The sequence below is a fragment of the Galeopterus variegatus genome, unplaced genomic scaffold (assembly GCF_000696425.1).
Source record: "Galeopterus variegatus unplaced genomic scaffold, G_variegatus-3.0.2 Scaffold2574, whole genome shotgun sequence".
Lineage (NCBI taxonomy): Eukaryota > Metazoa > Chordata > Mammalia > Dermoptera > Cynocephalidae > Galeopterus > Galeopterus variegatus.
This window is the reverse complement of record NW_007728685.1, coordinates 154,459-170,997: the sequence shown is the minus strand read 5'-3', so window position 1 is coordinate 170,997 and position 16,539 is coordinate 154,459. Positions and strand designations below refer to the sequence as shown.

Genomic DNA, 16,539 nt, shown 5'->3' with positions numbered 1-16,539 from the left:
AAAGAATTATCAAGCATTTACTTTAAAGTACATTAAGACAAAAATAACTAGGGAATGAAGCTCATGATTGTTTAGCCACTATTAGTTATGGCAAGGCTAAAATAAGTTTTCAAGTAAAAACACTGTGAATCAATATTTTAAAAATTAAAATTTTAAAAACCTCAAGGAGAGAAGTATTCAATGTAGTGCAGAGCTTACTTTAGTGGCAAAATGTATTATAGAGGATTCATAAATTCAAGTTATATAAATATTATATGTATATATTCATTACAGGTCCAAAGAACCTGCATTATATTTTCTGATATCCCCTACTGCATTTTTAAGGAAGAAGTTATCAAATGGAGTGGGTGTTAATAAAAGTCTTGGTGGAGGCTGGCCAGTTAGCTCAGTTGGCTAGAGCACAGCCTTGTAACACCAATGTGAAAGTTCAGCTCCCCGTACTGGCCAGCCACCCTCCCATCCCCCAGAAAAAATAAATAAGTCTTGGGACATCACCCTCTTGAGTGCCAAGGGTCTCCTGTTGTCACACAAAATTCAGTGGCAGCTCACATACTGGTTTTAAACAGGAGTCTTCTTACTCATCTCCAAGCAAAGGGTGCAGAATGAAGCTGAAGGGAAGGGTTGGGCTGGAGCAGAGAACTGTGATGTTCCATTCTGGCAACCAATTGCCCTCCTCTGCACAAGATTTTGAACAACCCAGGAGACACACGGGGACTCCTAGCCAGTTATGAAGGCAGCCAGAGAGGCTGATGAGTCCATCAAAGATCAAAAGAGGGGCCGGCCCGTGGCTCACTCGGGAGAGTGCGGTGCTGATAACACCAAGGCCATGGGTTCGGATCCCATATAGGGATGGCCGGTTCGCTCACTGGGTGAGTGTGGTGCTGACCACACCAAGTCAAGGGTTAAGATCTCCTTACCGGTCATCTTTTTAAAAAAAAAAAAAAAAAAAAGATCAAAAGAAATACACGTCATTAGCGGTGAGCTTCTCTGCACTCTCTTCTATAGACTGTGAGCTCCCTGAAGGCATGGACTGTCCAACTGGATGTTGTCACCCCATGCCCTGGGAAAATGCCTGGTGTCTGGAGCAGGCTCAGAAAATGTTTGTGACATTGATAAATGAAATGTGTCTTCTTCCTGTGACAGGGAGAGTGAGAATTTAGAATAAGATCTGGGTTCAGATCCAAGCCCCTCAATGACTGCCTACCCCTACGTTGAGAGCTGAACCTTTCAGGATGCGTTTCCTCGCCTATGCGGCGGGCGCAGAAAGGCCACCCGCACAGAGATGTTGGGGTTGTATATTCAGGCCTGAGGTTGCAGGGTTGTGGTGCTGACACTGTCCCATCCACAGCCAGGTCCTGACACCAGACACAGAGCTGCCCGTGGCAGGGCTGAGTGAATATCTGAACAAGAGGGCTGTCCAGTGCAGGCTTCTCCAAGAACAAAATGTACAGTCCTCACTGACAAATCTTTATTTCCATCCAAGACTAAAGCTTCATTCATGCTGTGAAGAAGATGACCTGCAAGGGTTCAGGCATCAAACCACCCGGGTTCAAGGTCTTATCCCAATACCTATCAGCTGTGTGCTCGTGGTGTGCAAGTGAACCCCTCTGAAACTCAGGTGCCCTAATAGTGGAATGGAAATGACAGTAGCACCCAGTCTGCCCCCCATGACTGCTGCGAGGAAATGAGCTATAACACATAGAGCACTCAGCACATGCCCATGGGTGGTGGGCACTACCGTGAGTACTGACTGTTGAAAGGGGCTCTAGAGAGCACCCAGTGCCACAGCCCCACCCCACTTGATAGAAGGGGAAATGGGAATCCAAGCAAGACAAGGAACAGCCCAAAGTCCCATCAAGAGGAGGTGACCATGCCTTTTCCCTTTCCCCATCTCTCTGCCTCTATTAAGTCTCCTACTCCCATCTACATTAAAAGTTTGGTTTGCAACAAAACTTAGTCAGAACTGTAGAAAGTACAAAGAGTCCAAATAAAAAGCCTTTTTAATATAAAACAGATGAAAGAGACAAATGGAGAGTAATCAAAACCTCATTAGGGCAAATAAGCAACCTGCATACAATGCCACGAAAACTGATGGCACTTAGAACCAAGTGGGCGAAGCCGAGTCTTGCAGACAGCTATCATCATATGAATGCAAATTTCAAGGATGCTTTTACCCACATGGGCAGAAACCCTACAAAAATCACTCAGGATTCTCACCTCGGCACCCAAACCATGGCCCCCAAAGCTGTGGCTCCCAACTCTGGCTATACATTAGAATACCTGGAGAGTTTTCAAAAATGTCCATGCCTAGGCCACTCCCAGATAGGAGTTGGGCAGGCAGCAGTATTTTCTAACACTCCTCAGGTGTGACCACTGCACTATGTCAATCAGTCCAAGTTAGCAACCACTGGCTATTTTACCAGCTCCCATCCAGAGAAGGACACCCCAATAGAGGAATGAAATGAGCAAATTAATGAATTGTGGCTCAGTTTCTACTTCAACTGCATGGGTTAATTACTTGGGAGTTTTTAAACAGGCCTTGATTAGAGCTATTAGTCATTCATGCAACAGTTTTTCATGCCCCCCTCAACCCCCAGGCCTACTATGTACTCAGCACTATGCTAGGCACTGGGACCACATCAGCAAATGAGGCAAAATTCCTGCCCTCAGGGAGTTCACATTCTACTGGGACACTGCAGCACACAGGGAGGAGCTGTGACAAGAAACTGAACTGGGGATCCACACAGGCCCAAGCACCAGCAACCCACCCCACTGTCATCTGCATGTTAGGGCACACACCTGCAGAGGATCTGGGACAAAGCTCTAGAAGGAGGTCAAGAAACCAACTCAAGATCTGGAAGTCAAGATGTCCCTTTACAAACTTAAAAAAGAAAAGAAAGAAAAGCCCCCCGCCCTCCCCCCCACCCCGAGCCTACTATGTACTCAGCACTATGCTAGGCACTGGGACCACATCAGCAAATGAGGCAAAATTCCTGCCCTCAGGGAGTTCACATTCTACTGGGACACTGCAGCACACAGGGAGGAGCTGTGACAAGAAACTGAACTGGGGATCCACACAGGCCCAAGCACCAGCAACCCACCCCACTGTCATCTGCATGTTAGGGCACACACCTGCAGAGGATCTGGGACAAAGCTCTAGAAGGAGGTCAAGAAACCAACTCAAGATCTGGAAGTCAAGATGTCCCTTTACAAACTTAAAAAAGAAAAGAAAGAAAAGACGTAGAACAAGAATGAAATATTGATGATTCGCATCAAGTCAACACCAGGGTGTACTGGAGCAAAAGTGGGCTGGCCTGTCAGAGCCCATTTTACCTTTGGAGTCCCAGAGCAAGAGGGGAATCAGGGTTTTAGAGGACCAACGGGAGAACTGGAGGAGCAAATGTAGCAAATCTGAATGTATTGGTGGCTCTCTTCCTCAGGGGTAGAGTAGGAGCTAGACATCAAAAGAACTGCTCAGCTCCTCAGCCCGCACACAGAAAGGGAGAAGGAACTAGGGCAGAGTCCAAGCTCCCCAGCTCCAAGAGCATGTGTCCTAGATTTTCCAGAGCTACTCCAATTTCCAGTACTCAACCTTGCCTTAATGAAAAGGTAATTTGCTGAGGTTGGGGTTCCATAACTTAGTATTGCAAAAAGAGTGATTCACTAAACACATATCATTTCTAAGCCTCTGTATGAGATTTCTTAACCAATCTGATTCAAGATACAATGGGAGAGTTTCTTTTACTACCTAACCTAACTTTTGGCTCAAAATACCTAGTCATCTTAAAGTTAACTTGAAGATGACAACCTTGGAATACTTCCCACAGGACTGGTGGGTCCTGGAGAGCTGGCTCCATGTCTTAGACTTCTCCTGCAACTCCACAGCTCCCACTCCATACTGGGCACAAAGCCAGGGCACCACAAAGCTGGAAATGAGGGAGGCTAGTAACTGTCATCTACCAAACGCTGGGGAACATGAGAGTTCAGCCTCAGTTGAGAACTACAGTGCCGGGATGGCCACACTGTACCTTACCTCCTGCCTCTGTCTACACTTCTGGAATGTCTAGCTGAAGGTGAAAAGCAGCTAGCCTTCATAATCCATTTGCCAAGGGGGCACTCCCCCTGCATAGATCCCAGGGTGGCCAGTGCCCCTGAAGCTCTGGGTGTGTGGGTGTTCCTGCTGGGCTCCTCATGATGGGAGGGGCAGCTGACCCTGTCAGTTTACTCCAGGTCACCCTGAGCACCTGCTCGAGTCCAGGCCCTGTGGGAGATGCTGAGAAACAGAGATGACTTGACTCAGTCCCCCACACAAGGTGGCTGCAAATAAACACCTGTGGGTGAAGGTACTCACAGGCACATGAGCCGGTCACAGATGGCGCAGGCCAACTGAGGATGAAGGTCAAGGAGGCTCCCATGAGAGAATCAGGGGACTTCTAAGTTCAGAGACCCTTTGGGCCCTGGCTTCTCAAAGTGTCGTCCACTCACCATCTTCCCTTCACCTCCTGGGAGCTTGTTAGAAATGCAGAATCTCATCCCTACCCCAGACCTGCTGAAACAGACTCTTGGATCCTAATGAGAGTGCCAGGTGCTCTCCTACAGGTATGAGTTTGAGAAACCCTACTTCAGAGATCACCTTGTCCTGCCCCTTTACTACACCACTTAGGAAAACGTGGTTTGGAGAGGCTTTTGCCTAAAGGATTTGCCTAGGACCACCCAGCTGAGCAAGTGGTAGAGGGAGGACATGAGACCAGGTATCCTGCAGTTTAGGCCAGGGGCACTGGAGTATCACAAGGGCTTCTGGAGAGAGGGACCCCCCCAAAGTACCATGAAGACCACAGCCATCCTGGGTTCCAGACCACAGCCTGTTCAAGCAGACTGCTGGGAGGAAACAGAGTCAGGAAAGTCCATGCAGTGGCAGTAAGCCAGCTCTGAGTAAGCATGCTCAGGGGGCTTGTGCAGAACAAATGCATCCTGCCGACCTGCTGGAAATGAAGTCAGGCACTCTGCAGTGGTGAGATGGGCTCCATTAATCCAACCCAAGGCAGAGAGACATGGGCCAAGAAAAAAAGACATGGGAGCCAAACAGCCCATTTGCTATAATGAATAGGGCTGGACTGGAGAAGTCCAGAATCCTGACATTTATCATTTGGCTAAGTTTAAGGAATCATCAAATCTCATGACTGGAAAGTAGCTTAAAAGTTATCTGTTCCAGGCCGGCCCGGTGGCGCACTGCTACAGTGTGCCGCTTGGGAGTGCGGCGACGCTCCCGCCGAGGGTTCGGATCCCACATACAGACCAGCCGCTCACTGGCTGAGCGAGGTGCGGGCGCAACACCGAGGGTTGCGATCCCGTTGCCGGTCCCGGTCCAGTACGGGCGCGACACTGAGGGTTGCGATCCATTGCTGGTCACGAAAAAAGACAAAAAGGAAAAAAAAAAAAAAAAGTTATCTGTTCCAACTACTCATCAGACCCCGTACCCTGAGATCCCAGCAAGAGGCTGTCTGGCCCTGCTGCCATCCTTCAGCAGTAGGCTCACTAGCCTCCATTCTGTCAGCAGAAACCCGCTCCTTACCTTCAAAGTGCTGACTTGCTTGGATCCAGCAATTTGAGTTCCGGGACTCCAGCTTAAAGAATCAAATCCCAGATATGGAAAAAGCTAGACACAGAAAGATGTTTCTTACAGTGGAATGTATAATACCTTAAACCTTGATAGTTTGGAGGTTATAACAAGAGAGAGAAACAACTTATTCATCGCTGACTGAAGAACAGTTCTCTGCCATCTGGAAAAGACAATCTCTGAGCACATGGTTTTGCAAGGATATACACAATAGGGTAAGGCATAGGGGCACCCACTTTGCCAGCCAGTTCAGGAGCATTAGTCCTGACAATTAACAGGTGGACAGATATCACAACTGGATCTCTCTATACCAAGGGTCCCCCAGATTGAAAATAGTTTTGGCTCTGCAGGCCATGTGGTCTCCATTGCAACTACTTGACTCTGCCATTGTAATGTGAAAGCAGCCACAGTCCATAAAAGTGATTGTGACTGTGTTCCAATAAAACTTTATTTACAGAAACAAGCACCAAGCCCAGTTGAGCCTTGTGTGGTGGTTTGCTGACCACCAGTCTTGATCCTCACATCTATCCATTTAAATGGCAAAAAACATTTTTAATATGCTGTATGTCAAACCTAGGGAAATGGTTTAATAACTGAAAGTATCCATTCATCTGATTCATTCAATCTATAGATATTTTTAAGTGTCTGCTTATGTCAGACACTGTTCTGACTACTGGGAATAAGATAAGCAGCAGGTCAGGAAGGCATACTAAGTCAAAGGAATATTATGAAAGAGTCTGTAATAACAAACTTATAATAAACCTTAAAATGCTTGTGAAAAGCAAAATATAAAATTGTGTATAAAAATAAGACCAGTGTTTTTATTTAAAAAAAAAAAAACAGGGTAAAAGAACAATGAAAAAAACATCAAAACATTACCAATGTTTACCTTTGGCTGGCTGAACTATCCCTCCTTTCTCTTTCCCTGAATTTTCCAATTTTGTCACATGATCACAAATTACTGTTATAAAAAAACATTCTTTCCCCATTGTGTTTAAAAGGGGAGAGTTGACTTGATTTTAAGCTGAGGGCTGTGTACTTCCTAGTTCCACCTGCAGTTCCCACTGCTGTCCCTAAAGGCAGTCAGAAAAAGCCAAACTGCTCACTGCTGGATGTTCGTACACAACGCCCAGGCTCCGATGGCGAGTTCAGCACCTCGGACAGAGCCACACACTCCATGGGAGTCCACAAGGCTCAAAAGCGAACAGCCCCAGGTTGGGAGCCCCTGGAGGGGATGGTACCTGTGCCTTTCCTCCCTGATCCCCCTGCTGAGTCCATATAACACACTGGGGCAACACCTGTCAAAGCAGGAAAGAGTGTTGTCCCCGAGTCCAGCTGATGCAAATGGAACTAGCCCTGTGACCCAGCGTGGGAGGATTGTTGGTAAAAAGGAAGTAAAAACAAATATTGCACAGATCCCTTTACCCACATTATTAGCTTGGGAGAGACCCACAAACATGCCAATACCAGTCACAGCAACATCTGTTTCTAATTGCTTCTCCCCCAGCATTTTCAGAGCTTGTCAGCTGGCGTCTGCCCTAGGAGAAAATCTGATATTTTTAACAAACTCTTAAATCAGATGGCATCCTTGGTGAGTAATTTCTTATATATTTGGTCTTCAAGCCTAAAAACAGTAAGTTTACCTTTAAGGGACGTGGCAGTCAGAAGAGGCTGGGTAATCAGGAAGTCCTGCTTCAAATGGTATGACTAAGAGTTTCCAACTCATACAGCACATTAAAATGTTTTCTTTCATTTATCATGTATTTATATTCTAAATATAAAGTGTTCTGGCATTTTTTTTTTAAATTCCACAGTGTCCACTTCTTTATGGGTAATTTTCCTCTTGTTTCCAAATATTTTTGCAAAAAGTTTCTTTGTAAAAACAAAAAACGTTACAACTTTTTTTTTTAAGAGTACATCTATCGGGCCGGCCCGGTGGCGCACTGGATAGTGCACCGCTTGGGAAGCGCGGCGGCACTCCCGCCCGAGGGTTCGGATCCCACATACGGACCGGTTCCCGCTCACTGGCTGAGCGAGGCGCGGGGGCAACACCGAGGGTTGCGATCCCGTTGCCGGTCCCCGGTCCGGTACGGGGGCAACACTGAGGGTTGCGATCCGTTGCCGGACACGGAAAAAGACAAAAGACAAAAAAAAAAAAAAAGGAGTACATCTATCTGTGCTCCCATTTGTGAAGTACCTTAAGCAAGATCTTATCTATGGATAAAACTTTCTATTCTCTTTAAAGAAAAGGGTCTCTATTTTTAGGTTCTCCTCTTTCAACAGCCTGTTCAGAAGGGGCCTTCCTGTAGAGACCAGTCTGCAGCATGCAGATGAATTCGAAACCTGGGCCTTGGAGGATCTGTCTCACCTTCTTCCATCCGGAACACATGGAACAGCCTCTGCTCAGGACAGACCTGCTTGTAGGCTGCACCCATCCAGGACAGGGGCAGGAGACACCCTTGCAGGTGGGATGCCTTTAGGTAGAAACTTTTAATGCTACAGATGCAGCAGGATAGAACCCTCGGGTGGGAGCACTGAATCCCCTGAATCCCAAATGGAGGAAGGCTCTCTCTCACCTTTTGCACCTCCTTCTTTCATAGTCAAGTTCAACACAGGTTGAACAGGGTATCAAGAACCATGCTGTGGGACTCAAGTGGTTGTGTCTCCTTCAGAGCAGGGCAATGCTTCTCAAATTTTGACCACACACCCTCCGGAAGTCATGGAACCACTTAGAGGCAGTCAGGCCCTGGCTCTTCCTCTGGCAAGCCTCACCTGCATTTCCACCTCTCTATCTCCTCCATGGCCACCATGGTCAGGGCTCATTACCCCTCCCTGAGTCCCTCCTCAGCAGCCCTGCTCCAAGCACCCCCGCTCACAAACCTCCTATAGCTCCCTATCAAACCAAGACACACGGCATCGAAAATCTCTCTGTCTGAACCAGTCCTGCTTCCTGGAGCCCATGCCCAGCCAAGTCCAGTTGGTTACTGGTCCCCACACACATCTCATATTCCTACCTCTTGTATTTGCATACCCCGCATGACTGCCTTCCCCCTTCATTCACTCATTCAGTCAACCACAACTTACCAAGTGCCTACTATGTGCTAGGCATGATTCTAGAAACTGGATGTCAACAGCAAAGATACAAAAATCCTTGCCCTTGGGGGACCTGATCACACCTCTCAGCACTGGACAGATCATTTAGGCAGCAAATCAACAGAGTAACCATTATTCTTTCAGAGGGAGAGAAGAAGTCTAGGGTGATGGTGGGGGGGGAGATTGGACAAGGGGCATAAAGAATAATTACGATTTGTAACATATATATGCTAGTAATATTGATTTGATCAACATATCTCAATGTTGAACCCCTAAAATATGTATAATCAATTTAGATTCAATAAAAATTAAAAAATAAAATTTAAATTTAAAAAAAATTTTTAAAGGCACCAAAAAAAAATGCCTAACCTAAAAGGGTTTACATTTGAGTGGAGGGAGACAGGCAAATAAATGAACACATAAAATCCACAGTATGCCAGGCGATGACATATGCTATGGAGAGAAATAATGGGACAAGTGAATGCCAGGGTGAGGTGGGCAGGTTGGAAGGAAAGGCCTCATTGGAGAGGTGACATTTGAGCAGGGCCCCACAGGAGGAAGGGAGCTAGTCTCTGCATAGAAAACTGGGAGAAGAGCATTCCAGGCAGAAGGAGCAGCAAGTGCAAAGGCCCTGAGGCAGGAATGTGCTAGTGGGTTCTCAGAAGGCAAGGAGATTAGCAGGGCTGGAGATGAGAAGAGGGTGAAAGAAGATCACTTAGACTATCACAGGGACACTGGCTTTTACTGTGAGTCAGATTAGAGCTTGGAGGGTTCTGACCAGTGACACATCTGACTTACACTGTAACAAATCACTCTGGCTGCTGTGTTGAGAATGGACAGTAAGAGGCAAAGGGGAAAGAGAAAGACCAGGTAGGAAACTAAACTACGGCAATTATCTCAGCAAGAGACAATGATGCCTTAGACCAGAGCTACAGCAGTGGACATGAGGAGAAGTAGTCCAGACTATGAAGGAAGAACAACAGGTTTGCTTACGGTTTGGGTCAGGGATGATTCTGATGTTTTTGGCCTGAACAACTAGAAGGATGGTGCTGCCATCTATTAAGTGGGGATGGCAACAGGAGCAGCAGGTTATGGTAAAGGTGGAAGTGGGAATCAAGACCAGCCCTTAAGCCCCAAAGGGACAGAGACTCCTCTGAGAAGCCTTACCGCAGCAAGGTGAAAGCACTCACCCACTCTGAATGCCAGCCCTTCCCTTCCTCTCTTTCTCACACATGCACAGAGAGCACTTCTCTGCACCAGAATTATCATATCCATACATTATTCCCTTGGGCAACCCAAGGCTGATTCATTTTATATCATCTGGAAGCATCTGCACACAGTAGATGCTGAACAAATAGTTTTAGTGATATGCTACATAGAATTGCACCTATGATGTTTTAATAGTCTAGCAACTCAAGAATGTTCTTTCAAAACATCTAAAAATTATGCTTAGCACTGATTAAATATTAAGTGGTAATTATTCCATCTCAAGGGTCCTTTATATAGATGCTGACCTGCCCCCAGTTATTCAAATTGTCAAGGCAAGCTCTCCTGTGGAAAGACCAACCTAGGAAGATGGGTGTTACCTTGCCAGTCCTGATGTCCCAAGCTTTCATTTCAGAGCTGAAGCCTCCACATAAAAATATATTGTGGTCCTTTGGATAAAATTTCAAGGTAGTGATTCTAAAGCCACTTTGGCCACTGAATAGCTGAGTTCCTACAACACAAAAAGAGAAGAGAGGGTTAGAAAATACTTAGATCACAAAGTAAGTATCTTGAAACTAAGTGCCATCTGGTATGGAGCTGATGGGCAAACATAGTTCATCTGGGCCTGATGCTGCCCAATGGGGACTTTCTAGAAATACCAAAGAGGCAGCAGCGACATTTGCCTTCCTTCTCTGGCCAGCCCCACCTTGACTGGCACAACTCCCCCTGGCTAAGCTACATGGCTGGATCAGTGAATGATACCTGTCATGTAATCTGTAAGCATTACACAGATTAACTCACTTAAACTGCATGCTGACCCTATGCCCACGTTATAGGTGAAAACAACAAGGCTCAAGGAGATCAAGTAACATTTCCAAGGCTTCACAGTTAAAACAGTAGATTATTTACCTGGGAGTCTAAAAAACCAAAAGCAGGATTGCTTCAAGGTGATCTTTTTTCAGGATAAGCTATCTTACAACTATGCCCTTATATTAACAGATGAATGGTTTGCTATAGGGCATGGTAGGTGTGGGGGCCCTGATACACTAGGTGATAGATGAGAGTAGCCATCACAGTGGTCCAAGTCACCGAATAGAAAAGGGGGTGTAGACCAACAGGAGTTTCACTGGCTGTACAGAAATCCAGACAGTCTTCGTCCTTTACATATCTGCCATAAAACTGTTGTCAAGCATTTACATGCATTGTGTAAATGTTTGTGTGCACAAATATATACATGCTTATAGGGTGCGGAAACTGGTTCTTTTGTCACTATGATCTTTCAGAGGTAAGCTATGTAAACTTCAGTAGTGTCCATCATTTGGGGCAGGTCAAAGCCAATGCTCCTCCCACCACCCAGTGCTGCCTCTGTGTCCCATAACACTGACTGGAATTCTCACCTGTTCACACTTAACCTGCTTGAAACTGCATCCTGCTACTCACTGCACCAGCCAGAAACATGGAGGAGGCTTCCCTCAGAGATGTCCCAAGGGTTCCCATAGCCCAGGAGGGAAAACCTTGACTGCCTTTCACCACAGAAACTTCTCCACTGGACTGAGGCAGTGGGCTGTTTAGGGATACAAGAAGCTGGTGGCTAAGAAGGAGACCAAGCATAATATGCCATTTATTAAGAGTATCAATGAACCTCTTGAAATCACTAAAAATCATGTGAGTTATCCTATTTTTAGTAAGAGCAACAGAATTGAATATGCTTCCTTTTTTTTTTCTTTAATTTAGAGCGGGGGAAAAAAAAAAAAAAAAAAAAAACCCAGGATTTTTTTTTGTTTTTTTTTTTTAATTTTTTTTTTTCCTTTTTTTTTTTTTTTTTTTCTTTAATGTAGGGAACTTTCTGTGATTCAGTGATTCAAAAGTTGCCTGGTTGAGGCTTCAGTTTTTCCCGTGAACTCTGTCAGAGCAAAAAGTTTCCTCCCAGAGATGCATGGACCAAGATGGAAGATGTTGGACACACAGGAGACATTTTCCACTTCCACACGCCAATTATGTAAAGGATTTTGTGAACGTTTTACTAGTAAAGCTCCATTTTCCCTAATGTCAAATACGGCTCCTGCAACTAATCAGAAGGTATTATTGCATTCTTGCATTTTTAATAACCCAGCTCAAAATCAACTGAAATTTTCATTTAAAGGATTTTAAAACAGATTAGAAAAACACTGTTCCCAAGTTAAGGGTGAAGATATTAGAGTTTTTAATAAGCGAGACACACTGTTTTGGGCAACAAAAATCACATAACAGTGGGAACAATTAAAAACTTCTGTTTTCAAAATGTTCTCTCCGTAATACAAATTTTTTAGCAAGCAGGTATTCTCTCATCCTTTGTTAGTGTCACCTTTACATTGATGGATGGTTAACTGCTGACTTTTTAAAAAAATATCTTGTAGGAAGATGCAATGCATGTAGCACAAAAGATTTCCAGGCCTTCCTATGTCATCACAATGCTGTCAAGAGCCATCCACTCCAGATCACATAATCCACAATGGTGTAGGGACTGTAAACAGCAGCCTAGCTGTCCAACCCAAGGGGAGCAGTTATGGCAAATAAAGTTCTCTGCCCTACCAAATGTTGAAAAGCCATTTAAAACTGGAATTACAGGATGGACAATGCTGGATACCTGGTTCTTTAATTATAAGAATATTAAATAGGAATTGATGTGGACAAAGACTGAGAAGAGATTCACTGAAATAAAATGAATCGTTCTAGAAGTAGTAAGATAACTTTTTAAATTATACCAATATTTTTGTCAAAATATTGTTTTCCTATAATTTTTTTAAGAAGTCATCAGGGAAATGAGCAGGCTTGTGAGTGGTCTTGGTTCTATCTCCCTCTCTCACTAGGTCCGCAAATAACACTCTCAAGTAAACAAAAAAAATCACTTCTCGGTGAATTAATCTAATTGAAAATCTTGTATTTCTCAAATTTACTCTTCTTCTTCTTTCCTGAAACTCATCTGGAACCCAAGCCCTTCCTTGCCTTTTAAGCTAAAGTTGGTGATCAGAAACCATGAAATGCCTAGTGAGCAAGTCCCCCAACCTGGCTGCCTCCCTTGGTCCCCACGTGACCCGGCCAGAGACTTGGAGCAGCACTGTGGCAGGCGTCAGGAAGTTTCTCAGCCAAGTGGCTGGCGGCTCATCTAGAGGCTGAGGGTGGGGACCACTATCACATCCCCTCAACAGAAAAGGAGGGCACAGATGCCACTGCAGCCCCCACTCCAAGAAGGTCCAGACGGGCCACAAGTCTTTTCTCCCAGTGGAGACAACTGTGCCTATTGCTGAGAACATGCAGTGGCTGGCTTTTTGTTCATTTGGAATTCACCACCAATCCTGGAGAAAATTTTTTCCTTGTTTTTGGACCATAGCATATAACCATATGCTTAATTTCAGAAATGGCAGTGAATTATCCACTTTTTTTTCCAAAAATGCAGTGGTACAGTCTTGCCAATAACAGGAAGAAAGATGAGAGGAAAAGTGAAAATTGAATTGCTAAAAGACAATGATTAAACTTTTTTGCTATAAAAAAATATATTTCTGAATGTTGCTTTTCCTCAACCCCCTAAAGAGACTGGGAATCTGTCTTTTAAGTACTAAAACTTCCCAACTGGAAAATGAGCTATAGTATATGTATTCTTCCTACTTTTACTTATAATATCTATGCATTTACTATTTTTCTTTGTTCAGAGAATCCAAAACTAAAAGATTTTTACATTTTTTAATAAGCTTCCACATACCTAATGAAAACACTAAGGGAAAAATTCTGCTAAGTAAGAAGGTCTCAAACAAGACTTGGGTTCAGAAATCAGGACCCTAGCCCTCATCATCTGGCATGACACTTAAAGTGGGAGGAGTTAAGAGCCACACAGAGCCAGGTCCCACCCCAGCTCTGTCACTTCCAGCAGAGGACCTTGGGCAAGTCCCCTCCCTGTTGTGTCTCATGCCCTCATAAATGTAAGGCTGTCGTGGAAGCTAAATGCAACATGATACAAAAGAATTCTGTAGAGCATGGCCAACAGCCCACAACAGGGACCTTGGGCAAGTCCCCTCCCTGTTGTGTCTCATGCCCTCATAAATGTAAGGCTGTCGTGGGAGCTAAATGCAATGTGGTACAAAAGCATTCTGTAGAGCATGGCCAACAGCACATAATGGAAAGCTATTATGGTTTGAAAATTAGACCCCAAATAATCAAACTCATCCTTGGTTAAATTAAAAGTTAAAACCAAGGGATACAGTTATTAACAGCAAGAGCCTTGAGAAATTAATGATTTTTGAGCTTTTGTCATAAAGCTTTGGGAACACAATGCCCTGGGCTGGCCTTTACACTTGTTAAAGAGATATGGATAAAGGCTTGAAAATATCTTTCAGTGAAACATCTTGAACATGAACATTAGCCATGCTGGAGAAGAAGGTCTTTTCTTGTCAGATTCATTCTTACTCTCTATCTTTTCATAAGGTGAGTAACTTGTTTATCATCCCCTCTCCTGGGCAATAGGACTTTAAGCACAATAGTTAGTCATTATGTAATGTAATCTTTAACCTTGAGAATATCTTGCTTGTTTACCTGTCTGTTGTAGAAAAGTCTCTTTATTCACTGTATGCTTACTATAGGAAACTGAGTTTTAAAATATTTAATCCAGTGACACTGACTTTATTGATATCATTATAATGAGCTCAAGCAGTATAAAAACTGTTAGGATTTCCTTGGAGTTAGGAAAAATCATCTCTTTCCTCCTTGAATCAATAATGATACAAATAAAAAATAAATTATCACTAAAGCAAAAACATGTTTAAAACACAATGCAGAAACTCAGCTTGTTCTCTTGACAACATTATTATGACCAATGCTTCCCATCCGCAATATTACTGTGTCATGACACCTGGTAACAGTGGACAGGTAACTCCTCAGAGCTGCCACTCCTCCTTTCTCAGGTGGAGACAGCAAGCTCCCGTGAGATGACCACCCATGTGGCCGGGGCAGCACTGCCTGGTATGAGAAACAGGAAGAGCCCCTGCAACCAGTACATGGGAGTCAGAGCTAAGCACCTCCCACCTGACACTACTGCTTGGCGGTCATGTGACTTGGCTGAGTGGCTTCACCTGTCTGGGCCTCAGTCTCCTCTATAAAGTGGGGGTAAGATGAGCATTGCCCCAAGGGCAGTAGTGAGGACTAAGGAGTTAATATCTGCATAGCGTGCAGCACCATGGCTGGCACAGAGCAGATTCCCTGACCTCCTTTCAACTACATCAGAAAAACCAGGTTTCATTTTCCTTAATAAGAGAAAAATCCAAACAAACTATACCAACGTACTTCCACGAATCTGATTCTAGAGATAACCTTCCCATTAAAGACGAGAAAATTCGGGGCCGGCCCAGTGGCGCACTGCTACAGTGCGCCGCTTGGGAGCGCAGCAGCGCTCCCGCCAAGGGTTCGGATCCCACATACAGACTGGTTCCCGCTCACTGGCTGAGCGAGGGGCGGGCGCAGCACCGAGGGTTGCGATCCCGTTGCCGGTCCTGGTCCGGTACGGGCGCGACACTGAGGGTTGCAGTCCGTTGCCGGACACGAAAAAAGACAAAAAAGGAAAAAAAAAAAAAAAGACGAGAAAATTCAACCTGCTAAGTCCTGAAGGTTCTCAAAATGCAAGTGATCAGAGTTCTGAAAGCATGTTTCCTGGGAATACGCAAATACCTACATTTAAGAAAATAAGAGGTCCGAGCAGGCTTCAAAGAGTGTTAAGAGAGCTCAGTTCCTTTATTCCTTACCAGAGGTCAATAGCTAGGGTCTCAAACTGAAAAATCATGAAACAACTCGTATAACTTCGTATAATGTATGCTATACGAAGTTATTACGCTCTCTGCATACCCACCAGTTTCATGACCTTTCCTTCTCCTTAGCTCTTTGTTCACATCCACAGACTCACGACCATGTAGGAAAAATGTTGACAAGGGAAAGCTTATGTTGTTGGCTGGTGGTAATTGAGCTTGTGTTCCCAGGCAGTAGGCATATGACTCATTTCACTAAAATCAATATCGTTACACTCATCCTCTGGGAAGTATTCAGCCAGCTGTAAATTTAACCATCCTGACTCACAGTTAACGAGAAAAGGAGCTTACTAACTTTCAAATCAAACTCTATGTATCAGAAACAGGGGCCACATTGGCATGCTGGGCAGAGGCCTGGGAGGGCTGTAGGCTGAGAGCATGTTCCCTGTCAGCTGGGGGCCTCTGGTTCGACCAGCAATCCTTGCAGAGCCTGGTATCCTCATCTGTAAAACTGGGATCATAAAAACTATTTTAAAAGGTTGTTGTGAGAATAAAAAATAATATATGTAAGAGTAAGCCCCAGACAAATGATAGGGCCCAGTAAACAGTAGCTGTAGCAGCAGTAATAGTAATAACAGAGGGCCGGCCCGGTGGCGCACTGGATAGTGCGCCGCTTGGGAAGCACGGCGGCGCTCCCACCCGAGGCGCGGGAGCAACGCCGAGGGTTGCGATCCTGTTGCCAGTCCCCGGTCCGGTACGGGGGCAACACTGAGGGTTGCGATCCGTTGCCGGACACGGAAAAAGACAAAAGAAAAAAAAAAAAAAAAAAAAAAAAAAAAAAAAAAAAAAAAAAAA

At 44.8% G+C, this 16,539-nt stretch overlaps 1 protein-coding gene across 2 annotated transcripts in view; it reads right to left on the bottom strand.

Annotated features, from left to right (window-relative positions):
* The window catches only part of LOC103598338 (WD repeat-containing protein 25-like), a 146,439-nt gene that overhangs the window by 39,132 nt on the left and 90,768 nt on the right, over positions 1 to 16,539 (bottom strand). For both annotated transcript variants that reach the window (XM_008582335.1, XM_008582334.1), the window contains exon 4: positions 10,297 to 10,427. In XM_008582335.1, coding sequence (XP_008580557.1) covers positions 10,297 to 10,427 — 131 coding nt within the window. The remainder of the gene's footprint in view (positions 1 to 10,296; positions 10,428 to 16,539) is intronic.